This window comes from Dinoponera quadriceps, unplaced genomic scaffold (genome assembly GCF_001313825.1).
Source record: "Dinoponera quadriceps isolate SergipeBrazil2010 unplaced genomic scaffold, ASM131382v1 scaffold3127, whole genome shotgun sequence".
In the NCBI taxonomy this organism is placed as follows: Eukaryota; Metazoa; Arthropoda; class Insecta; order Hymenoptera; family Formicidae; genus Dinoponera; species Dinoponera quadriceps.
In genome coordinates this window covers 275,863-300,344 of record NW_014557143.1, presented here as the reverse complement: position 1 = coordinate 300,344, position 24,482 = coordinate 275,863, and the positions used below count along the sequence as shown (strand labels likewise).

The following is a 24,482-nucleotide window of genomic DNA, read 5'->3' as shown; positions in this document are numbered from 1 at the left end:
AGTCGCGTAAAAAGAGTTCGGTACACAATGTATTAAACAGGAATGTTGCGTGTAAAAATTATATATTTCTCATATTTCTTATACACCACTATTATAAGAGTAATACGAGTCTAATAGTAAAAAATCATTGATATCCGAACCACAAAAATCGCAATAACGATCGAAAACAATTTTCAACATTCGTCTATCAACAGTACACAGAAGAATTTCCAGATCGACTCTTCAAGATTGCATTCTCAGTGCACCGTCCAGTCTAATAGTTTCCCCATTTAGCATCGGATTTTCGACGATTTGCTGCGCTAACATTGCGTACTCGTCGGGCAGTCCCAGTCTTTGAGGGAAAGGCACTGATTTCGCCAAGAAGACGCGTACTTTTTCGGGCAATGCCATCAGTAAGGGCGTGTCAAAGAGCCCCGGCGCAATCGTCACTACGCGAATCCCATCTTTCGCGAGATCGCGTGCGATCGGCAGCGTCATAGCTACCACTCCGCCCTTTGACGCGGAGTAAGAGGCCTGACCTATTTGACCTTCGAAAGCTGCTACGCTCGCTGTGTTAATGATCACGCCCCTCTGACCGTTTTGATCTGGACTATTCTCGATCATCAACCCCACCGAGAGACGAATGGCGTTGAACGTGCCTATAGTGTTGACTTGGATGACCTTGGCAAAGTCTTCCAAACTGTGGGAGATCTTTTTATTGCTGTTGTATGTTTTATGAGCGATTGCGATACCGGCTGCGTTCACCAGCACGTCTAATTTACCAAATTTCTCTTTTGTAAGGTCCAAGGTTGCTTGGAAATTTGATTCTGATGTTACCTATTTTTGAAAAAAGAAAATACACAATATAGAATAGCAGAATAGAATACTGGCTTATCATGCTCTAAAATATAAAATATAAACGAATATTAATGAGACATAAATATAAGTACAGAGATATAGAGATATAAATTACAAGTAAAGATAAGACAAGAAACAGAGTAGAGGAAAAAAGAAATAAAAATAAATTTATATCAGTTAATGTAAATATATATAACTAAAGAAGAATAGTAAAGTGGAAATAATGAAATATGAAAATATATAGATAATAATAGTTATTTTTAGATTTCATGTACGTACATCCGTAGGTGAGAATACTGCATTAGATTCACCTAGCTCATCAGCTACAGATTTCCCCTTGGAACTTTGTAGATCAGCAATGACTACTTTAGCACCTTGCTGGACAAATCTTTGTGCAGTACCACGCCCCAACCCAGAAGCTCCCCCAGTCACTAAAGCTACGATTCCCTACAAAAAGAATTAAATTATATCCCAGCTATTTTTCATAGCTTCTTTACCTTTAATTCCATATTTTAATTTATACAAACCTTGATGGAAATATTATGATGAAAATTTTACTGAAATTCTCTCTTAATTGACACCATTTCACTATCATTCCATTAATGATTCTGTACACAGTTTCCCGTTAAATTCGGTAAACGTCAATAGTATACTTTATGTTTAAGTACTAATATACTACGAATATGATGGACAGTGAGGTGAAAATTACTAAAATATATAATAATAAATATCTCAAAATAAATCATAATTTTCGTCATGAAATTCAATGTAATGCTGTGAAATATAATGAAAATTAAAGCATAATTCTGTAAATAAAAAAGAATTTTTGAAATATTAGATATCATGAAACTTCCTGAATCAAACTGAATACCACGTATTAATGAAATAAGGAGAGATATAATTGAGAGAGAATTTCAGTAAAATTATCAGCAGAATATTTCTATCAGGGGAACTATATTTAATTACAAAACGATATTCTTATCGACAGTCGTAAAAGTTTTAAATGTTGAAAATTGAGAAACCAGTCCACATTTCAGCAGCACACTATTAGTGCTAACGCACATTTTATTTTTTGTTCCACATTAGAAACGTGATAAAGATAGAACAGCTCATCAATGCTGATTTTACAATAGCGCTGATCAATGCTAATAAACGCAATCCTCGAATTCTCCCTTAATAACTTAATGTTGACTTGTAAAAATTGAAAGTCTACTTTTCGCGAACATTGCAAAACAATAATTAGCTCGACGATAACAAAAGATACCTTCAACATAGCGGAAAAATTTCCGGAAGACTTCGTAGTGCAAAGTAAGCAATCGACAAGCGACGATCTGTAACTGCTCGGAGATCCCGAAGTAACTGGAACAGTTCACGTGCGAGAGCGATAACTGAAGCGGGAGTGCCAAATGGACTTTGGAGTCTCTGTATCGAATGTTTTGAATCAACGAGTCACCTTGTGGTGAACTGTATGCATAGCAATAATTGCATACCGATAAAGATATAAATAAAAAAAAAGTGCACTCACGGATAAAATACTATCAAGGTTGTTCTTGGATTGCGTAAAGTCCGCATCAGACTACGTATAGTAGATCGAATTGAAAATTGACCAATCAATGCAAGTTTTACTAAATTTCACTAAACTTCAGTTTAGTTAACTCTGCACTGATTGGTCAAACTCAATTCCCAAGTCGTGGTCTGATACGGACTTAATCGTCCAAAGAAGGAGCGCACAAAACACGTGCGATGACACGTTCGATTTTCGATTCTGGGTATTTTCACGTCGAATGTGTCACATCATACTCTCGTGTATATTGAAGTCAGCTCCTCGTCCATTTTGTCTGAGCGGTAAACGTAGTAAACTTATATAAGTAGTTTAAATATAGAATGACCGAGAGTAAGAGATTGGTACGAGATATCAAATCTATCAATGGAGAAAAACAGAACTTTCGGACTTTCCGAGTTAATCGTTAATCGCATGACATTGGATGATATTGCGGGCGCGCAGTGTGAATTCTTCATTATTCATTCGAATCTCACACGTACCGCACACACACACGTTCGCACATGCGCGCAAACAAAAATGAGATCATATTTACTGGATTCTCTATACGTCAAAGCAAATAATGAATTCGCATTTTTTGGAAGGTATAAAGTCTAGAAATAAATTCTCATTTTCTATCATTTGGAAGTTATATAACAAGGGAAGTTATATAGAAAGAAGAACGCTAAACTTGTTCTCCACGTCAACTAATATTTTTTTACTGTAAAAGGTACAGTAAAAAACTCGTTCCTGCTGTGTTATTGTTTGCAACACAGTCAACAGACTCCGTAATATGTATACTATTTGCAGTGCACACATAACGCAAATTAGAAGTTGCGTAAAAATAGCTCGGCACGGAATATATCAAACTTACAGGAATATTACATGTAAAAATATATATTTCTTGCATTCTCCGTAAACCAGTGTCATATGGGTAACAAATTAGTTAGTAAAAAATAATTGATGCCTGAACCTTAAAAGTCGGATTAAATATCGAAAACAATGTTCAACTCTCGTCCGTCGTTGGTATGAAAGAATTTCCAGATTGATTCTTCAAGATTGCATTCTCAATGCACCGTCCAGTCTGATAGTTTTCCCATTTAGCATCGGATTTTCAACGATTTGCTGCACCAACATTGCGTACTCGTCGGGCTGTTCTATTCTCTGAGGAAAAAACAACGACTTCGCCAAGCTGGCGCGCACCACATTGGACACTTCTATCAGCATAGGCGTCTCAAAGGGCCCTGGTGCAGCCGTATTACGCGGATCCTATCTCTCGCGAGATCGCGTACGATCGGCAGCGTCATACCTACCACTCCGTCCTTCGACGCGGAATAAGAGGCCAGACCATGTTGACCTTCGAATACTCGCTGTGTTAACGATCACGCCCCTCTGACCGTTTTAATTCGGAGTATTCTCGATCATCAACTCTACCGAAAGCATAAATAACGATAAATATTCAAATAAGAAAAAAATGACACATCGACGATAATATTACTAAAACCGTCGTTCTCGTGTTGCATAAAATGTTGGTTGGGATTGAAAATTGACCAATCAGTGCAAATTTAACTGAATTTCGCTAAACTTGAGTTTGGTTAATTTTGCACTGATTGACCACGTTCAGTTCAATCTTAATTCCCAATCCGTGATCTGATACTAATTGTCCAGAGAGATATTAGGTCTGTTCGTTTTCGCTGCACCGTCGAACTAGTGCAATAAGTTGAAGTGAGAAAACATATACTTGTCTCTCTTCAACTTATTGCACTAGTTCAGCGATGCAGCGAAAACGAACAGACCTATTGTCGAAGGAGCGCGCAAAACGGTTTGCGATGACGCGTTCGATCTTCGATTCTGGATGCTTTCACGTCGAACGTGTCGCATTTACACTCTCGTGTATCATGATTCAGCCTTTTGTACATTTCGGTTGAGCGGTAAATACGATGAGCTTATGTAAATAGTTTAAACACAGAATGACCGAGAGTGAGAGATGGGCACGAAATATCTGAGATCGTTAATCGTAAGTCGTAACACCATCGTGGGCGTGCAGTGTGAATTCTCCATTATTCCGAATCTCATCTGGCGCACACGCACATAACACACACACACACACACCACTCGCAATGCGTCGCGCCACATACACACACACATATCACGCAGGCACTTGTAATCCGTGATTCATTGTCGCGCAACTGCGCGCAAAAAGTGTATGCGATTGTGCGTAGCAATTGATGTGATGTTTTGCGTCGGCTGCAACGAGGTAATTAGTGCCCTCACATTATCGTATCGTTGATTAATCATTCGGGGTGGAAGGGAGGGGATAGGGGAGAATTCGCGAGATCTTCGGGAAGACGCTGGAAGTGTCATCTCATCGCGATATCGGGACGTCGTTCGCGACAGCTCGCGCGACTTTTCGTCCTTCTCTACGGCGAGTTTGCTCGAAATTCGAGCGAGTTTTTCGGACTTCCTCGTAATCGATCGATCTCGATCTGTCGGCGACGACGCGTCGTAATCGTAACGCACGTTCAACGATCGGCTGGGAGAAGTGTGGTTAGAAAATCGAGTGCAAACCTTCCTGCACCGGGCGCACTTTTCCTCTACACGCTGCGCATTTCCGACGTGCGCTGTCCCTAACCTGCACCTTTTTGCGTGCTATTTAATTCCACCGTCTTCGAGAATTTGCGTGTCTCCTGTAAAAGTTCTCGGCTGTAAATATGAACAGATAACTGGCGGCGGCGAGGAGGTTAAGGCTGGTGACAGTGTCCATAATTTTATCTATGTTAATTATATTCATAATAAAGTTGAATATTTAAATAACGAGCAGCTTTTGAACTTTTCGATATTTCTACGCAGTTATATCGACGTACACGTATCTATCGTGTCGATGCTATCCGCGATGTTGCTCGAATCATAAATTTCGTATTTTCGTCGATAGTTGAATTAAGCGCTTCATTTTCACGGTCTCCTTGCAGAATGCCGATACAGGCACCGCAGTGGAATGAATATTTATCTTGTCCAATCTGCTGCCATGAGTTCGACGTGGCGGAGCGAGGTCCGATCTCGCTGGGCTGTGGGCACACCATCTGCCGTACCTGCTTGGCCAACCTTCACCGCAAACAGTGTCCTTTCGATCAGGTGCGTCATGATATCCGACAGATAAATGTAGAAAGCATCTTACTCTACTATGTTTTCATCATCCTCCGCGATTCAAAGTCAATTCCACGAGTATAATCATCGAATGAAGCGTTTGTAACTTACAAGCTGTTGATTAATTCAGTAATAATACCCATCCGCAGAGTACAATCAACACGGAGATCGACCGATTGCCAGTAAATGAGGCGCTGCTACGTCTGGTGGGCAACAGCCAAATCCCGGCGAGCGTGGCAGCGGCGTACCAGAAGCTGCTACCAGCTGAAGAGCATGCTAATTACCTGGTGGCCAAGAGCTGCATCGAGCAACTGGCTCTGTATCTCAAGCCATGCCAAGCCGCCAGCCCCACCGTGGCTGCAGGTACACGATACAGAAAAGAATTAAGTAAATAATTCCTACTGTAGAATAATTGTCTCTTCTGCATCTTATTCCTTCGACAGGCGTAGGTCTGGTGTCGCGACCGATGCAACGCAAACTGGTGACGTTGCTGGGCTGCCAGCTGGTGGAGCCGGAAGGCCGGGCGCGGGCGGTGCGCGCCGCCCGCAGCCTGGGCGAGCGATCCGTCACCGAATTGATATTGCAACATCAGAATCCGCAGCAGCTCAGCGCCAACCTCTGGGCGGCGGTCCGCGCTCGCGGCTGTCAGTTCCTCGGGCCAGGTAGGTTGCAGAATTAAGGAGGACTCGAGGAATGAAATTTCCTTTCGAGAGAACGCCGTTCAATCTTGTTTATGGAATTCTCGACATTTGAGAACGCTTCGAGAGACACACGACGTGATTAGATTAGATATAGACTTGAAAAATTATGAAATCTCCAAGTCACGTGGCATGGAAATTCTTAGATCGAGATGTACAATACTAGAAGCAGGGACCGAAATTTTATGAAATATTTTAGTGGACCGGAACCGTCTGATATTTTCATTCGGTCCTCGACTAGAAGTGATACTCTTGCGACATAATTCTATTGTATTGAATACACATTAGCGATGCAGGAGGAAGTTCTCAAGCTCGTCCTGCTGGCCTTGGAAGATGGCTCGGCGTTGTCGCGGAAGGTGCTGGTGATGTTCGTGGTGCAACGTCTGGAGCCACATTTCCCACAAGCATCGAAAACCAGCATCGGGCACGTGGTGCAGCTATTGTACAGAGCGAGTTGCTTCAAGGTCAGTGGTGCATTCGTCGTACAGGATGTTCCATTTCCGTCACGTTACTTGTCGAATCGACTCTTTGGTAGATTCTATTAATTCAAGTTACGACTAGATGTGTGCGAACACACGAGATAAGAGTTCGTCGAGACAAATAATAATAACAAAATAATACGTGCGAAACGTCGCCAGGTGTCTAAGCGGGAGGGTGACTCGTCGCTGATGCAGCTGAAGGAAGAGTTCCGCACCTACGAGGCTCTGAGACGCGAGCATGACGCCCAAATTGTGCAGATCGCCACGGAAGCTGGCCTCAGAATCGCGCCGGATCAGTGGTCGGCGCTGTTGTACGGCGACACAGCCCACAAGTCCCACATGCAGAGTATCATCGACAAGCTGCAGACGCCGCAGTCGTTCGCTCAGAGTGTGCAGGAGCTCGTAATAGCGCTCCAACGCACGCCGGATCCAGGACAATTGAGCGGTCTGCGACCGCAGTTGGAACTGTTGGCTGCTATTGATCCCAGTCCAGGTGAGCTGCTCGCAGTGATTGGTCAGTCGTATCGTTGCAACAATATGATAAAATATGCAATAATAGCGCCTTATCTGTACCTTTAATTTCTTAAAATTTCTTAAAATTGTAACGTGATGGAGCAGTCTGGAAATCGGATTCGTATTCAGCGTCCGAAAAACTACGGGAAACGACGTCTGGTTTTCTCTTTTTTTTAACCGTTATTTTTGCATTGTTCTGTATATTTCCACGTTACAACGATTGGTTTTTCCTTATAGAAGCGGAGCCACCGTCCCTGGCGGACTGTCGGGCTGCGTTGGAGGCTGTTAGGATAGTGGTGGCTGCGCTGGTGGATTTTGTGAGGCAGCATGGCGGTGGCGCCGGCGGAGGTGGTCGAAAGTCGCAAGACGGCGGCGGATCCGCGGGCTCGGTCGCTGGCTCGGGTCCAGCTGGCTCCGCCAGCAAGTATAAAGTCAGCATGTGCAGGGACTTGGCTCTAAGAGGTTCTTGTCCGCGATCCGGAAGCTGCACCTTCGCTCACAGCGACGTGGAGCTCGACAAGTGAGTAACAGAATGAAAATCAACCTGCTTTTCATACCCAAATTGATTGCGCGTATTAGGAAAAGTCAATATAAAATGTAACATTAATAATAAACACAAGTATTTAAGAACTGAAATATATACTGCACAGGATAAATATAAATGGTGTAATATGTTGGGTGACTAGATATAGATCTAAAAATCGCAAATTGAGCGTCAGGACGAATTTGAATACGGAGTTGAAAGGAGATAAAAGTGTGACCAATAACAACAAGAGTTTCAAGCAGAAGGAGGAACTGGCTTATCATCACTCCGTGAAAGCGCACGATAACGTACACCGAGAAAGTAAGTTGAGTTATTGAAACGTTTTCCTTTTCATGATTGTGATGGTAAGATTTCTACCATGACTAACGACGAAATTCATTTTTAACGTCATGTCGTCTAAATTGTTACCACTTTAATCGTTCTTCCGGACAATTATCTCTTCCATTGTATGCATTATCCTTTCAGACCTTTCGGTTTCACGTCCCATTCCAACTTTGAACGAGACCACCTTTATCGAACCGTTGACGACGGGCTACGTGTTACCGCCCTCGCAAAATCTAGCGCATGTGGTGTACCCGAAGAACACGATAGAACCTTTGCATTGTTCACATTACATCGTGGGCCCGGGCCCGATCGACTACGCCCCTGCGCCGCCTGCAGCAAATCTCGGGATGTGGGACGCGCCACAGATGCCGAGCAAACTGACGTCGACGACCAATGACATTTCGGGTGGAGGTAAAAAGGTAAAGAATAAAATGTCTCCAATTCGACTTATTTTTCACTCCTAGAGAATCAGAAAGTATTTCAGATTCTACTTCTCAGGCATCTCACTTTTTCTCTTATTGTTGCAATATACAGGGCGTCCCAGAATAACCGCACGAGGAGTGCACCGGGAGATTTTTGGTATCAAACACAGCCATTTCTTGTCTACCAGAATTTCATTCGACGGCTTTTAAATGAGAATTATTTAAAATTGTCAAATTAGCGCACTAGATTGCACGCTAGTTAGAAACGGAAAGAGATCTCATTTAAAGACTATTATTTGTGTGAAATGTTGGTAAACGAAGAGATGATTTGTTTGACGTGAAAAATTTCCCGATGCACTTCGTATACGGTTATTCTGGATTCTGTATTTTAAATAAAAATATCTCGATAATAATCTGCAATATTCATGGATGTACGAGTTCGCTTTGGTGGAATCTGCCTGTAAAATTGTGAATATGATTTCGCAGCAGCGAACGGTGGCCAAAACGCTGGCCATGCTGTTGCAGCGCAGGAAGGAAATTTTGAACCAGTTGGAGACGATTGTCGGCAAGCAGTCGCCTCAGATAAAAACGGTAACACGGAAAGAATTCCATCAACAGAACATAAACAAAAAAAATATATATATATCTTAACATAAGATGATATTTTATACATATATATAGTGCGTTATTTCGAAGTAATAATGAATAAAATCGAAGTAAAAATAATCAATTTCTTTCTGTTCTTCAGGATTTCGATCTGCAGACCGATTCGTTGTTGACGTCCAACTGGGCGGCCAGTGGCGTACCCGGCACCCCGCTGTTGTTGCCGCCCAACAGCTTTCGGTTGCCCGCCGCCCCTCGTGATCCTCCCGTTATCCTCCACGACGACGACCTGGTTCCCTTCGAGCCTACCGCTCTGCCGCCCACTAGTAAATACGGGCCAATTTCCAGACAATTCTCCAAGACTTTGATAAGGTAACTGCTGCTTTTATCTCTGGGAAAAATTCGACGAAATATGCTAAGAGGCGACATTTTTCATAGATCCCCGAGCGGGTTGCAGGCGCCAGCGAGTTTCTACGGCGAAGGGGGCGGCCCGCCCACGCCTGCCTCGCTGACCGCGTTCAGACCGAATTCCTGGTATTACGGTAATCAACGTGAGTGAATTCCTGTTTGTGACTTAACCGAGAAAATCCGTTACTTCGTGACGTAGAAAACTTCTCCGAGATTCACCGTGCACGTGTATATACGATTATGTGTATTATTAAATCAACAACTGTGTGCGCGCGCGTGCGTTTCAGCTTACGCCACGGTGGGAAGTAACGGAGGTATGCAGGCGACACCGACCAAGGCCGCTTTCGCCGATAATTACGTCACTCTCAGCCGCAATATCGCCGTAGAGTCGCCGGCTATTCAATTTCCTCGTCCGGAATGTACGTCGAAAGAGTGAGTATACTATCTTTGGCGTTTAAGGTCGTCTTGTTTAATGAGAAACGAGAAAACGCGTGCCTAAAATTCTTGCGAAACAACTGAAAGGATGATAAAGCGCCACTTGTGACTGACTGAAAACTTTCCTCTCGCTTTAACATTCGTTGAACAACCGTCAAGTTAACGCGACATCCTTCTTCAACCTTTTTTTTTAGCCCGTCTTTTCTCATGGTTTCGTCGCATCAATCTTACAGCTACTTATTGATTCTTGTAGCAAAAGGTAAGTTTTCAGAATATTTGACGTATCCTTTTGTTTCAACGCAAGAATTTTGGGCTTACTCGCTTTTTCGCTCCCAACGTCACTGATCAGGATAGCTACAGGGTGGGAACGAGGGAATTCTTTTCTACTCATCGCTCTTGTCCCCGTTTCAGCCTGATTCTCGAGTCGCAAAAGGTGAAGCAGCAACTCAAGCATCTCGAGAAGAAGATCAACGATTTGAAGGTAAAACCTCTCTCTCGACGAAGCAACGCTTCTCAACGTTGTGTACGAATAACATTGATATACGTGCGCAGCTGGCGACACAGGCCAACGTGACGTTCACGGCGGGCGAGAGGCTGGCGCAGGAATTGCAGCTGATCGAGGCGGGCATCCGCGAGCGCGAGAGGGATGTGCGCAATTGGACGGTGACAACCCCTTATTGCACGGCGCCTACTTCCGCCGCCGCCACCACCCTCCCCCTCTGCTGCCAGCAACCCGCCGTCGACAACGATCTACTCGCCGGCCAGGAATACAGTCGCGATTACAAAACTCAGGAGGAGGTGAGCAGATTTCAATTTAAAGAAAGGACGCTCAAGGGGACGATACGTCATAACCGAAGATAAATTAAAATAATACGATGAACTGGTTAATAAAATCTTTTCTCTCCCATTGATATCCTTTTTGCTCGTATTTCGGAAAAAAATTCACAGATAATTCGTGTGTGTCTCACGTGGTTACGCGCAAGCTTGATTTTGTGAACATGTGTCGTAAAGAGCCGGGTTGTGTGAGTAAACTGTGTTTCGAAGCACAGAATGGTCTCCTCCGACAGTGAGATGTGTACGCGTATTGAGATATGTGCATGTGTATGCGTAGGATACGTACGAGGCGGGAATAGCCCATGACATACGTGAGTTCGAACTGCGCTGGGAATATGAACTGCGGGAGGAAGATAAGCACTGGTCCTCCAGTGAGGATGATCCCTCCAAAAAATAATATAACAACGGTATCTCCTACTAACCTGGAAGGAAACATGTATTTTCACATGTTGAGCAATCCTTCTTCGATTATTACGCTGAGAGGAAGTAAGTAGAATTTTCGACGAGCTAACGAGAGAGGAAGGGAGAGAGAAAGAGGAAGAGAGAGGAATTGTATAAAATATTCGATTTACATGAAAAATGTGATATTGTAATATATAAAGTCGTGCATTGTTCCATTACATTAATTAGTTGAGATAGAAAATTATGCAACGGTGGAAAGTGAGTTAACGAGTCGATAATTTATAAATTTTCATCCATCTTTCCTTCCTCCTCTCACTCTCTCTCTCTCTCTCTCTCTCTCTTTCCCTCTACACGATATAATATACATATATTAATATATAATAAATGTATGTATATATATGTACATTACTGTATTCACGTTAATTTTAATGCACTCGAAAAGTTTTTATGTTTGGCGACCAAATCACGAAAATGCCTTTCTGAGAGCCGAGGAAAATGAAGGTGTAGCCATAATACGAAATTGTGTGGTGTATTAAAATTAATAAGAATGGTAGTGTATTCTATATTATATACTATAATACATAAAGGGGGAATTCTCTATACATTCGGAAAGAATGCTGATTGACCTCAGAAAAGGTAAAAAAAAAAAAAACTATCTTATTACCATTATTAATGCGTTTTTTCTTCGTGTACAGGTTTAGGGAAGGGAGATTTTTATCCATGAACACATATGAAAATAACGAAGACAGATCGCTATTTTCCGACAATATATTATACCGCAAGGTTATTATTATTCTCTCTTTTAAATTCTGTCAACTCGAATTTTTAACGTCTTACATGATTCTTTTTATGATTAAAATTCTTTTAAATTTGCTATTATTAATCTTATTTCATGTAATCACATTTGAAACTTTCATTTCCTTACTTAATCACCAAAAATTAAATTAACGAGTTTTTTTTTTATTTAGAGTACATAGACTTCAACTTTTTACGTTAAAATAACGCATTCTTTTATGCATATTAGTTTCTAAATCTCAACTCAATTTCAAAACTGATATTCTTTATAAAGTAATTTTTTTTCTAAGAGACCGGGTTATACGTAATTGCAATTAATTTTTTACTACACAACAACGTGCTGACTTAATGATAATTATGATGCGTGGATTATTTATATATATGGAGAATCATCTCTATAAAAAATTAATTATATAATTATATGTAATAGCATAATTATACACAAAGAATGATTGAATAAGAATTGAACATTTTCATTTAGTGTATGTACATGAAAACATTCAATTCTTTTGAAATCACCGTCCATAGTAATGCGGACTTAATTACGGGGAATAATCGAAATGATGTTAGATAATTATACGGTGCAATCGATTTTTTTCGTATTACTACGCAATAACAATCAAGAAGATTGTCTATTATGCATTTGTTTGCACAATGCAGATTTTCTTTTTATTTATTGTACACTTTATTGCTGCCTATTTTAGCCAGCGCGCCATAATGATAATAATGATAACTATGCGACGTGGTGGGAGAGGTTTCGCTTGTCTCTTATTAAAGAGATTAATTGCAAAGAGCAAATCCTATCGCTCCTTATTAGAGAGAAAAGTAATAGAGAAAAAGGTAGAACTAGAGAAAAAATAAAGTAATAAGAGATAGAAAATATTCTACATTTCCTCCGTCGATAGAAGAGATATTGCCGCAATATCTCATTAACGTCTCCAGAGAAAATGTCTCGCGCGTATTTGTCAGCATAATGATACGTTTCTAATACATTGTTTTCTAATAAGATGTAAACCTTTTCTACTAATGTAAAAAGTGTCTCTCTTCTTTCTATCTCGTAGCACGCTGAAAATCTCTGCGACGGAATCATTTCTATCTCTTAGTATTTTATTCTGATAAACAATTATGTAATGAATGAGCGAGGAAATTCTACACCTGTCTCTGTTAAGCAGAGTATAAGCGCAAAGAAAAATTCTATTCAAGAGAATAGCGGTCGCTTCATTTTAGAGGAAGGATAATAGGAAACTGAATTAGAAGAAATAATAGTAGGAAGTCTTCGTAACAAAATTATTTCATTGTGTGTATTATGTAACATGCAGTGTCGTGCAATAATGATGAGTTTTTCATTTTCACCGTTTCGCTATATATACATTTCGCAGCGAATAATAAAAATGTCTAATTAGACGAGTCAATCGTGACAGATGCGTATAATTTTTGTACTTGTTATATACGTGTTAGTATCGATGACACAATAACTTGTGACGCGAATTTGTCCCCTCCTATTATTATTGATTCTAATTCCACTAGCTCTCTTATTATCGCGCTTTGGACTTTTAATAATAAAAATATATTGCATGTTAAACATGTCGCTATGTGTACAGTGGTTACACGATCGATCTTACAGTTCTATATATGTTATTATAAATAAAACGTTCTTTGTTTTATACGATATTGTTCGTGACGCGATATGATAGTTGTATACATATCGGATGTACGATAAATCAATCTATACCTCTCGAGGGAAAAAGGGCCGATGTCCGCTCCTTCAATTTTTAGAAGCTCCATCTATCGATGTTTATCGCAAAGCAAATGATCAGCCTTTTAGTTTAGTTCAAATACAAGATGTACAATCGAACTGAAAGAAAGAGGAGAGAATCACATTGGATGAATATCGGGATTTTTCACTAACGAAAAACCGAACCAGCGGACATCGGTCCTTTTTCTTCCAAGGTACAAAGATACACACGATCGGCGTGCTCGCCGCTTATCAGTATACGGACATTCTTTTTTCCATATGTTATCTTTCTGTTAATATTTGCGAATTAAATAGCGAACTTTTTGATATGAAAAAAGAAAATGCTTTACGACGTGATAACTCGTTTTATAACTCGCAAATTACAATCATCATGCATACATACATAGACACGTGTCAAATTATATTTACACACAATTATAATTTACGGGTTATAATAAAAATCATATACATTGTTACTTTTTCTATGCGTATCCGTGCGTATACGTTTTCCAACAAGCACACCACATACACATACACACGCGCGCGCGTATTTTTTCCAACGGGTATACTGTATAAGAGAGCGAGAAGAGGTGTAATGTGTATATAAACATAATATATTCGTGTACTCAAAATAAAACGATTGTTACGCAAATGTATTTACCACAGAAAGAGAGAGAGAGAGAGAGAGAGAGAGAGAGAGAGAGAGAGAAAGAAAGAAAGGGGTGGGAAAAAGGTAGAAGAAGGAAAAAAGAAAAAGATGACTTTAGCGACCGAGGCGTCTCCTCGCAATCTGTCAGATTCTCTCTGACCGGTCGGACACCCTGTATAAACTCTCCACGCGCGCTCGATTTGTATGTAGCGCGCGAGCGCGTCCTCCAGGCGTGCGGCAGTGCGGATGCGTGCGTCGCGGCGGTCGAAGGACGCCTACCACACACGTGCGCGCGTATACACACACGCACACACACAGCGGTGGCTGGCGCGCGCAGACATTTGCACACACTCTCTCACACGTACGCCGTTACCCACCGTGCGGCACCACTGCGACACAGTGGTGGACACAGGCGCGCGCGAAGGGCCGGGAGAGGTGCGGTGTCGTGTCGTCCTGGTCGGTGCGCGGTCCCCGTCGCGGCGTCTCTCTCTACCCGCTGCCAGCAGATAGCGAATTCATAAATGCCGGCCAACGGAGGCGGCGCGTCGCGGTTGACGCGCGTCATGCCGCCGCACTACCTGCACGAGCTGCCGGCCCAGGACGAGGAACGGCTGGCGCGGATCTTCCAGCGCCTCGACCTCGATGGTAAAGGCCGCGTCGACGTGCGCGACCTGTCGGCCGCGCTGCGCGAGGTCGGCGTGCACTCCCAGTACGCCCAGGTACACGCGTTATGTATCTACATATATATATGTATATATATATATATCGTTCGTAGTCGCTACGCCGCGAGTCTCGAGTATAATTCGAGCGGCGGAGATGTTGTTGCTCTCTCCTTCTCTTTCTATTCATCTATCTGTCCTTCCAATTATCTCGTTCTCGCTCTCTCGAGTCAATCGAGCTGTAACTTCACCCATCGTCGGTGGTGCGGAGCACGGTAACACCTGGTAACAGGGTCGTTCTTCCCCGCGCTGCGTTACACCCGTTGCACTCGAGAGAGCAATGTATTCGCGTCGGGAGTAAGAGAGAGAGAAAGAAAAATCGCTGGAAGGTGCAGAGAGTGCAGATGCGGAATCCGCTGGGTTCCCGTCGGCCGCGTGCAAACATGTCTCCGGAGGAAGAGGAGGTCGTCGAAGAGAGACAACGCAGGTAGTGCGAAGCGTCTCCGAGACGACGGCGGTTCGACCGCTCCGAAGTAGACTCTCGTGGAAGTCGGGCGCGATCGACCAATGCCGATCGAGAATTCTCGGGAACGCAGGACCGCCATTTTGAAATTCCCGAGTGTGATTGGTCGACTCGCGCGCTGTTCAAGTTGCTACACTTCGCGCTGGGAAAGTGGGCGACGTGCACCGCGGTGCAAGTAGGTCGACGTGAAAAAGTGCGTGTCTTTTCGCTAGGCGATTTCTAAGGCTTCCATGAAGTCGACGAGAGGTGATCGACCTTGGCCCTATAATGTCGCCGGCGAAATCATATATATATTTCTCATACATATCGTCACTGTCACGAGATTTGATTTGATTACTCCGAATTACGACAAGCATGTCTCCTTCGTCGCTTCAATCGGCCGCGTTCTTTCTTTCCGCAGAAATTTTTAGCCCGGTCGGACCGCACGAAGAGCGGCGACATCAGCCTGGCAGAGTTCATTCATTACGTGCGGGAACACGAGAAAAATCTGCGGCTGCAGTTTTCGCATCTCGACAAAAATCGAGACGGTGAGTACCATCGGCCTGGGTGTGGGGTGAAAGTAAAGGGGAGGGGAAGAATTTGAAGAAAGTTTGCGCGTTAGAAGAAACGTTCTTTTTTTTCCCTTCCGACAGAATATATCGTATTTGACGTGTCTTCCTCTTTCGTAGGCAAGATCGACCTTGAGGAACTGATAAACTCCTTCAAAGAACTGGGCCTCGAGATCTCGCGGGAGGAGGCGACGAAATTGCTGCAACGGTAAACGCCACCTGTCAATTGCCGATTAATCGACGATAACGACTTGACAAAATCACTTTAATTCTTCGATTTCGATCCTCTCCCTTCGTTTTTCGTCCACGAGAATCCAGCGTGCCTGGCACGGAGATTTTCGTTTGATTATTCAATCGTTTCTTTCAGCACGCATACGTGCTCATTTCCTATCGGCTCTTCTTTCGGTCAATCGCTGCATTAATCGTTCTCTCGCAAAAGCCCAATTACCCACGTATTATTCCTCGCAGCATGGATCAGGACGGCAGCTTGAACATCAGCTTCGACGAATGGCGGGACTTCCTTTTGTACGCGCCGAGCAGCACGCTGCGCGACATCATCGAGTACTGGCATCACACCACGGTGAGATATGCCGTTTCAAGGTTGGAAGATCGCGCCGGTCGTCGCTTTAAACCCAAATAGGTTTAAAGCCGGCGGGCTTCGCGCGGAATGAACACCCGGACGGAGTCGACTTTGACCGCGCGCACGTCCGCTCGTATACTTAACCGATGACGCTCGCAGTCTTTCCTACGTAGAGCAACGAGGAGAGAGGGGGGAGAACAAGCGCGAAAATGCACGCAGAACCATGAGGAGGAGGGGGGGGGGCGGCACGGGCATTCCCGTCTCGGAGAAGAGAGGAGGGAGAGAGGCCGGTATCTCCGGGTTCACGCTCTCGAGAGTTCGAGCCAGTCTCGTGATCGGACTCCGAGCGTTCGAATCGCCGGTTCGTGGCTCGTCCCCCTCCCTTCTTCTTCGTCCTTCCGCAGCAGCGAGCGAGCAAGGGCTGCCGTCGACCCGCCGATTGTTCTTAGTTCTCCTTCCTCGGTGTCCTCGGTGCGGTTCGAACGAACCTCCTCTCTCTCGGTCCGTTTCGCTCTTCACGTTCCTTCAGCTTCCACCGCCAGCCTGGATAGGATCACTTCTCGACGACCTTTAGAGATGGCTGGTTCTCGACGATAGATCAAGAGCAACCCGGTGGGAGAGAGAAAGAAGGGATTTGTGAAACTTCGAGCTCTCGTCGATACGAGAGATAGAAAGTGCGAAAGTTCTCGCGAGAGAGCACGCTCGGCAATTTCACAACGTGCCAGCGAGCGGCAACCGTCGGAGTGAGTGGGAAAGGAAGCAAGGATAGAAAGAGCGAGCGAATGAGTGTTTCGTGCACGGGCCACGTGATTATTCCGAGCATGTACGCCCTGAGGAAGCCCGAAATTCTGCAGTATGACGGTGGCATCGCGTCCGGTTATCAGGTGTGCGGCGACTTCCTGCGGGTCTATCATGAATTGCTGCAACGGGTATGTGAGTGCGCCCTCGTGGCCGTCGAAAGTCAACCTTTTCCTAACCTTGTCCGTCCTTCCTGGCTGCACTAGCTTGAGAAATTTACGCACACTCGAGAATCTCGTACGTACGTTTCGTACGCTTCAATGTGTGCGTACAGTGCTGGACGAGAAGGTTGCGATATTTTTCAGCTTCGCAATGCATTTCGTACCCAGTGGGAAAATGTATTTTCTCGGATAAAGAAATAGATTCTCCCATTGGACGCGTTCCGAAACTCGACCGATAAGAGCGTCGTAACCGTCCGACGATGTGTTCCTTTTAACAGAATCGGATGCGTTGCTTCGAGAAATTTACACACACACATCGAAGCTTACGTGCGAGCTTTTCACGCTTCAGCGCGTATTTCCGGAACTAATGCAGCAAATTCAGGTGGAAAGGACGAATCGCAAGCTGTACATTTCTCGAACTGGTGCAGCCGGTTCAGCCAAAAAGAACAGACCGGAATTATTAGCTCAGGATCACTTCTTCCCCATTGCATTTGGGACGGTCAGGCACTTTGAATCTCTGTCCGATCGTCGTCTTAATTCTTCTCATATTTATCGTTTCGCCGTTTGCCTGTTTCCACCGGAATGTCAACAACAATCCGAGCTCTTACGAGAGACGCAATCATGACGAATGATTGCGAAAGGTTGCGTTATACTTGCCCAATTGTGCGATCGCTCCTGACGCTAATCAACTTACCTCTTGTTGACTTACGTCACGAGCTCATTTGTAATTAGCCTTTGCGTTTATTATCTATATAGATAGTGAATAGAAATTTCCATACTCGCGGCGGTACATATAAGCCGGTTTTTTCCTGTTCCTCACAAACGCGCGTTGTTTACGGATTCGAACTTCTCGTTGAAATATTTCCAAATCCAGTTCGGAGATGTAAATTTCCTTTCTCTTCCTCACGTCGGTTACATTTAAATCTGAGTGCGCATGCGAAGAGAAAGGAAATCATACGAAAACATCGGGGAGAACGAAGAGAATCGTCCAGCAAGGCTATCCGATAAAAATAACAAAGGCGTCGTGGATGGCAAGCATTGTTAGGTCAGGTCTGGTCAGGTCAAGTTAGGTAGAAACCATATGATTGAAGGAAGTGCCACAGTGTCGTCACGAAGGCAAATATCGGCGGTGTGAGAGAGAAAGAGAGAGAGGAGAGAGAGAGAGTGACTCATGATGAATGAGTACTTCAAAAATTCAAATGATTCTTGTAACAGATGCGTAATCGCTGACGCGATAGCAGATCATCTAATGGAAATACTTGGCTGAAAGTATAACAAAAATGTATTTGAAAATCTCGCTCAATCGGATCTGTTATTCATTATTATTCGATATAATAATCAACATTTCAGTGAAAACAATCACTTTAATTGATATTTTAGCTAAATTTTGCCTTAAAAATCCACGTAATTAGCAGATATACAAACGTATTAGTAATTTTTATATCTATCTTAAAATTCTCTTGTTACTTTTCAACAATATGTTTTTCATTACGTATCATATTGCATTTGATAAGGAAAATAATGATTCGTTTTTGCGTTCCGTAATTTTCCAATAACTTAAAATTCGCTTCTCCTGGATTTCGATACTCTCAGCAAAGTGTTTCCGTCAGCCCCCTCCATCCCCTCCGAGAAATTTGGCGTGGATCCTCGGCGGAGTTTTTTATTTTCGCGATATCTCCGTCGTTTATCCAATTCCGGGATGTCGGCCGAAGAGCGGGCAATTTCTATTCGCATCTGGCACGTCGCCCGGGCGGGACTGCGGCGAGAAGATGCCGCGCTCGAGGCTCCCCGGATGATCTCTCTTCGGCTGCATCAAGACTCGTCATCACCATGTTTTGCGACTCCTTATTTGCAAATTCATCTTTGTCTCATGCGTGTCTGCCGTGATTATTGCGACAACACTTTGATGGCTCGACGTCAATGATTTCGCGATAAGGTCGTTACGTCACGCGGAGTTATGTTCGCCGTTCTTGTGAAACTTACGTATAAAAAACAGTTTCATGTGGTAAATTCAAGGATAGTTTTCTTTTTGCGTAATTCCTATATATATGTATATATTCATACATATATGTGCATTTTTTGTGAAAACGCGCTCGCTCCTTGACGAATTAACATGCGTTCTTTTTCTTTAACGCGACAACTTTCTTGCGGAGCGGCTTATCGTCGAGTCCGCTCGAGACGTTACATTACACGTCGCGATACTTACTGACATTTTATCACGATCGATAACCAAGCGATCCCATGACGCGCACACTGGGTGTCCGATAATTCAGACGGCAACAATCGTCGGTCTTATCGCGTTGTACTATCGATCCGGCGTTAACTGCTCGCACGGACACGTTATAAAGGTCGCAAAAAGAATTTTGCAGAGCTGATAATCCGTTCGAAAAAGTAGCCGATTTCCGGCAAAGGGGAAAGATAAATGTCGACATGAACAAGATAGCGATCTATCGATATAATTTTACGTGCGGCGATAATTACTATTTAATCAATTGCATGAGATAAGAATAATAGCGCGCAACGTGTAGAAATGTTGCGAGATTTCTCTCAGGTACATGCACACAAATATAAGCTCGAATATGCCTATGTAATTTTCTGTTTTTTTCCTTTTCGTCCTTAGTACATGGATATCGGGGAGGATATCGGCGTCCCTGAGGATTTCACAAAGGGCGAAATGAAGTCGGGGATGTGGTGGCGTCATTTACTGTCCGGTGGCATCGCCGGCGCTGTTTCTCGTACCTGCACCGCCCCCCTAGATCGCATCAAGGTCTACCTGCAGGTAAGTGTTCAATTACTCGATTAGATTTGCAGTGAAATTCAATCTCCAATCTTTAATTTGATCTCTTGACTTTTCTCCGCCAGGTATATACTATGATTGTATCTAATATGTATATTGTCATACAAAATAGAAGTATATATACATATATACATACATACATACATACATATATATATATATATATATATACATATATATGTACAAAATATAGAAACACAGATTTCCTAGAAATTATCATGTATTGTATATTGTTTTGCGACAACGATGAGAATAATGTACCTCATTTGTGTTTCATATATATTCTTTGTTCACGTGCTACGTCACAGTCTAACGAGAACGAAAGCGCGTATGGTAAAGAATAGATATCGAGCGGCGTGTGAGAGTGGTATAGTTTGGTTTGATTTGACGAGAACGGAGAACGTACGATATGCACGGTTGCAGGTCCACGGCACACGACACTGCAATATCATGAGTTGCTTCAGGTACATGGTGCGCGAGGGCGGCCTGCCCAGTCTATGGCGCGGTAACGGCATTAACGTGCTCAAGATCGCGCCGGAGTCGGCGCTCAAGTTCATGGCGTACGAGCAGCTGAAGAGGGCCATCAAGGCAAACGACGATAGCCGCGAGCTTGGCTTGGGCGAGCGCTTCTGTGCTGGGTCCTGCGCTGGCGGCATCAGTCAGAGCGCCGTTTACCCCCTCGAGGTAAATTTCTCTTCCCTGGAAACACCGGCTGTTGTTGCCCGTCGTGTGATGAAAAAGAACAAAGTAACACGGCGTGATATTACAGGTGCTGAAAACGAGGCTGGCGTTGCGGAAAACCGGCGAGTTTAACGGCATGATCGACGCGGCCAAAAAGATATACAGACAAGGTGGTTGGAGGTCCTTCTACAGAGGCTACATTCCTAATTTGATCGGGATTATTCCATACGCCGGCATCGACCTTGCCGTTTACGAGGTGGGCCATTAGATATGTTTCACTCATTGCGAATCCGATCACCCAAGCTACCGAAGGCCGCTGTACATGGTTATTTCAATGAAAAACCATACGAGTATCTTGAATTGTTGTGCTAAACGCTTAATCATATTTTCACGTGTAGACAACTTTGACCTCCACGTTAAGTCGTTAGCAGACAAAATATAGTAAAATAATTTATCGCTCATTCGTGTATTCTTTTATCATGTTTACGACATTTTTTTTTCCTAAGCCTTGTTGGCCCGATTGCACTACACACACACACACACACACACACACGCGCGCGCGCGCGGCGTTATCGTGAGTATATTAGAAAAATGTTAGGAAAGAAATATCGGGTAATAAAAATGCTCAAGTTAATACAAACAAATTCGGTAACAATAATGTGATTTCGATAAGAAATGTAAAATGTTGCCAAGAGTTGTATTTTATTAGTTTCACGATAAGCTGCAGCGCGGGTGATCGAATTCGCTGTTAAATTCCGACGAGGAACGTGAGGAAAGTTGAACCTCAGTTCTCCACTCACGTCCGATTTCTTCCCTCCCGTAGACGCTGAAGAACCGAATCATTCTGCATCAAGCGCTCGCTTCTCTCTCGTACGACCAGAAAGAGAAGAAACCGGCGTTTTGGATCCTGCTGCTCTGCGGCACTCTGTCGAGCACCGCAGGCCAGGTGTGCTCATATCCGCTCGCGCTCGTGCGCACGCGTCTACAGGCGGAAATAGCGACCGAACGCGGCGCACCTCAGACGATGATCAGCGTCTTCAAAGACATCCTTAGTCGCGAAGGCGTGCGCGGCTTGTATCGCGGACTTACGCCCAACTTTCTCAAGGTAATTGTGTGATTTCTTTCACGGCGAGTCACCGCTCAGGTCCACCGAAATATTTGCATAAGGTCAACCTCTTAAAAGTCAATGATATCAACATATATTGGCACGTATTGATGTATGTCGTGAAGAATGCAGTCCCGAGCACCTTGCAAAATGTTTCACTCGTTCGTTGTTTATTAAAAAAAAAAGTCATTAGCAGAAGAAGTTTGAAGAACAGAAGGTAATAATCTTGACAAAACGGGGTCTATGACTCGACATGTATTGTAGAAGTCATTCTAAATAATCTTCGGAAGGTTTTAGTCGTCGGTCATTGCTTATTAAAAAGTCACTAACGAAAGAAGTTTGAAAAGTAAAACGTTTACGTAAATATTTATCATAAAATCTAGCGACATGAAATTGTTTACTTTGTAATAACACGTGTCTTTGTCTCTCTTGCACAGGTGGCACCCGCAGTGTCGATTAGCTATGTGGTGTACGAGCACTTCCGGCATGCATTGGGCGTCAACATGACGTGATAAACATGCACACTAGGCCATTTTTATTAATTAACTCAATTAATTTATTCCCCCCTCTTTCTCTCTTTGTATCTATCTCTCTTTCGCTCTTCACTTATCACACACACAGTGATAAATAAATGAGGAAGCGCGTGTTCGCTCGATCGTTGATTCATTTCTCGTCGAAGATGAAGAAGAAAAAGTGGAAGATGTAAGTCAATGACAATGAAGACGATGATGGTGAAGATGATGATGGTGATGATGATAGTGATGACATGAAGGAGAAGAAGAAAATAATGGCGCTTATATTTATTATTATTACCTGCTAACTCGAAGCATCGTATCCTTCAAGCCATGAACCTAGGATGAAAAAAAAGGCCAGTTCTCGATTAATTATTACCATTTAACGAAGAAACACGTCCTGATTTTAACGGTAACATTCGAGTCGTCGAGAGAAGAGCTTATTATTAAAATTTTCCGTATGTGAGGATAGAGAAACAGATTTGCACATTCCACTTTGATTTTTGGCGACAATAAGAGAATTGAAAATTTAAATTAATATTGTAAAATTACACATACACACACAAATTTACATTTTTCTGCGTAAAAAGAAAATTGCTACACGAAAAACTGCCTTTTCATAAGTTCCGACTCGAATGTTTCCGGAAATATGTTCCGTTACAGTACATGTAAAAATATCATACACGTGTAAAAATGCAATGTGATGTAACGCGATATAACCGACCTGAGACAACGTAGGATTTCGTTACAACCGTGGTTTCTTGTTTCGAAGCTGGAAAGATCGCGAGTTGTATACCGACACTGTGATACGTATATTATAACTATACGAGCTGGATACTTTTTTTTTGTATGCTTTAGTATGCAGCACAATGTTTTTTTTGTGTTTACTATCGCGCCCGATGTCTTGTGAACGAGACGACAAAAAAGTAGCGAGCAAAATCATGTTCAGAATTCACATAGAATATTTTCTTACGCGTTCGATTTCCCTTTAGAGAAAAGCTACTACTGGTACGAAGGGTGTATGCATGCAGCTCAAATACAAATACAGAAAATTCGTTAAATTAAACTTCGAAATGAAACCGAATTAAAGCTGAGAAGTTTAGATTTTTTTTTTTTTTTTAATATTAACGACTATGTCCGATTTTCGCGAATGTACGTGAAAACTCGTTGAAAAGAATAAATATGAAATCTTGGAGTCGAATTAGATACAACAGATCCTCGGAATTTCTTGGTCAAGTCAACCAATTAATTTTCCACCTATTCGAAGGTCTCCGTTTGAATTATGTGAAATGTTATTATTCGTCCCCCTTTTTTTTTATTACAATTTTACGTAAATGGTTGTACACTATCGTAGTTTTCCTGAAAATATCAAAAACATTTTTCTCGGAGAAAATTAGACTTTTTTTCTGTATATATTGCGAAAATTTAATGATAGATTTTTATAAATATACCTATGAGAATTATAAAAAAATGTGTATGTGGCGTGCATGTGCGAGTGTATGTGTGTGTATACGTATATATACATACACATATATATATACATATATATAATATATAAATATATATATGTATATATGTATTTTCATAATGTAGATTAAAAATACCTGGGATATATATGAGAACAATATATTAATTTATGTATTTATGAATTTCCACAAATCTCCGTACACTCGATTTAGTTTTTTAGATTTCGAGTTTTCTCTGAGAAAAAGGCAACGCGTATACTTGCTTTTAACACGGTTTTGACGGTTTTCCT

The 24,482-nt window shown here is 42.8% G+C and overlaps 3 protein-coding genes and 1 pseudogene across 10 annotated transcripts; 2 read left to right on the top strand and 2 right to left on the bottom strand.

Moving 5' to 3' along the window:
- Positions 1 to 43: 43 nt before the first annotated feature.
- LOC106748723 (3-hydroxyacyl-CoA dehydrogenase type-2-like) lies at positions 44 to 2,368 on the bottom strand. Its single transcript, XM_014627545.1, has 3 exons — positions 2,102 to 2,368; positions 1,117 to 1,284; positions 44 to 816 (listed from the first exon to the last, which is right to left on the bottom strand). Exons 1-3 carry the CDS (start codon positions 2,108 to 2,110, stop codon positions 223 to 225), a joined length of 771 nt encoding a protein of 256 aa, XP_014483031.1. The 5' UTR covers positions 2,111 to 2,368; the 3' UTR covers positions 44 to 222.
- Positions 2,369 to 3,298: 930 nt separating this feature from the next.
- On the bottom strand, positions 3,299 to 3,802 carry LOC106748727 (annotated as a pseudogene).
- Positions 3,803 to 4,236: 434 nt separating this feature from the next.
- LOC106748734 (roquin-2) lies at positions 4,237 to 14,350 on the top strand. 6 transcript variants are annotated; one of them, XR_001374781.1, is made up of 17 exons: positions 4,504 to 4,634; positions 5,347 to 5,509; positions 5,671 to 5,884; positions 5,965 to 6,183; positions 6,508 to 6,683; positions 6,858 to 7,191; positions 7,449 to 7,731; positions 7,898 to 8,055; positions 8,221 to 8,498; positions 8,988 to 9,092; positions 9,250 to 9,476; positions 9,543 to 9,655; positions 9,800 to 9,944; positions 10,359 to 10,428; positions 10,500 to 10,745; positions 11,059 to 11,267; positions 11,879 to 14,350. XR_001374781.1 is itself a non-coding variant. In XM_014627562.1 (16 exons), exons 2-16 carry the CDS (start codon positions 5,348 to 5,350, stop codon positions 11,176 to 11,178), a joined length of 2,850 nt encoding a protein of 949 aa, XP_014483048.1. In that variant the 5' UTR covers positions 4,237 to 4,394; position 5,347; the 3' UTR covers positions 11,179 to 11,535. The 6 variants fall into 6 exon arrangements, 5 of the variants coding, with proteins under 5 accessions (XP_014483048.1, XP_014483044.1, XP_014483047.1 ...); XM_014627562.1 differs by lacking the exons at positions 4,504 to 4,634; positions 11,879 to 14,350 and adding an exon at positions 4,237 to 4,394 and having other exon boundaries at positions 11,059 to 11,535; XM_014627558.1 differs by lacking the exon at positions 11,879 to 14,350 and having other exon boundaries at positions 11,059 to 11,535.
- An 84-nt stretch (positions 14,351 to 14,434) lies between these two features.
- LOC106748735 (calcium-binding mitochondrial carrier protein SCaMC-2) lies at positions 14,435 to 23,939 on the top strand. 3 transcript variants are annotated; one of them, XM_014627564.1, is made up of 9 exons: positions 14,435 to 15,081; positions 15,945 to 16,071; positions 16,213 to 16,300; positions 16,561 to 16,672; positions 20,252 to 20,410; positions 20,852 to 21,112; positions 21,198 to 21,365; positions 21,933 to 22,214; positions 22,652 to 23,939. In XM_014627564.1, exons 1-9 carry the CDS (start codon positions 14,884 to 14,886, stop codon positions 22,724 to 22,726), a joined length of 1,470 nt encoding a protein of 489 aa, XP_014483050.1. In that variant the 5' UTR covers positions 14,435 to 14,883; the 3' UTR covers positions 22,727 to 23,939. The 3 variants fall into 3 exon arrangements, with proteins under 3 accessions (XP_014483050.1, XP_014483052.1, XP_014483051.1); XM_014627566.1 differs by lacking the exon at positions 14,435 to 15,081 and adding an exon at positions 15,389 to 15,508; XM_014627565.1 differs by lacking the exons at positions 14,435 to 15,081; positions 15,945 to 16,071; positions 16,213 to 16,300; positions 16,561 to 16,672 and adding an exon at positions 16,905 to 17,601.
- Positions 23,940 to 24,482: the final 543 nt, after the last annotated feature.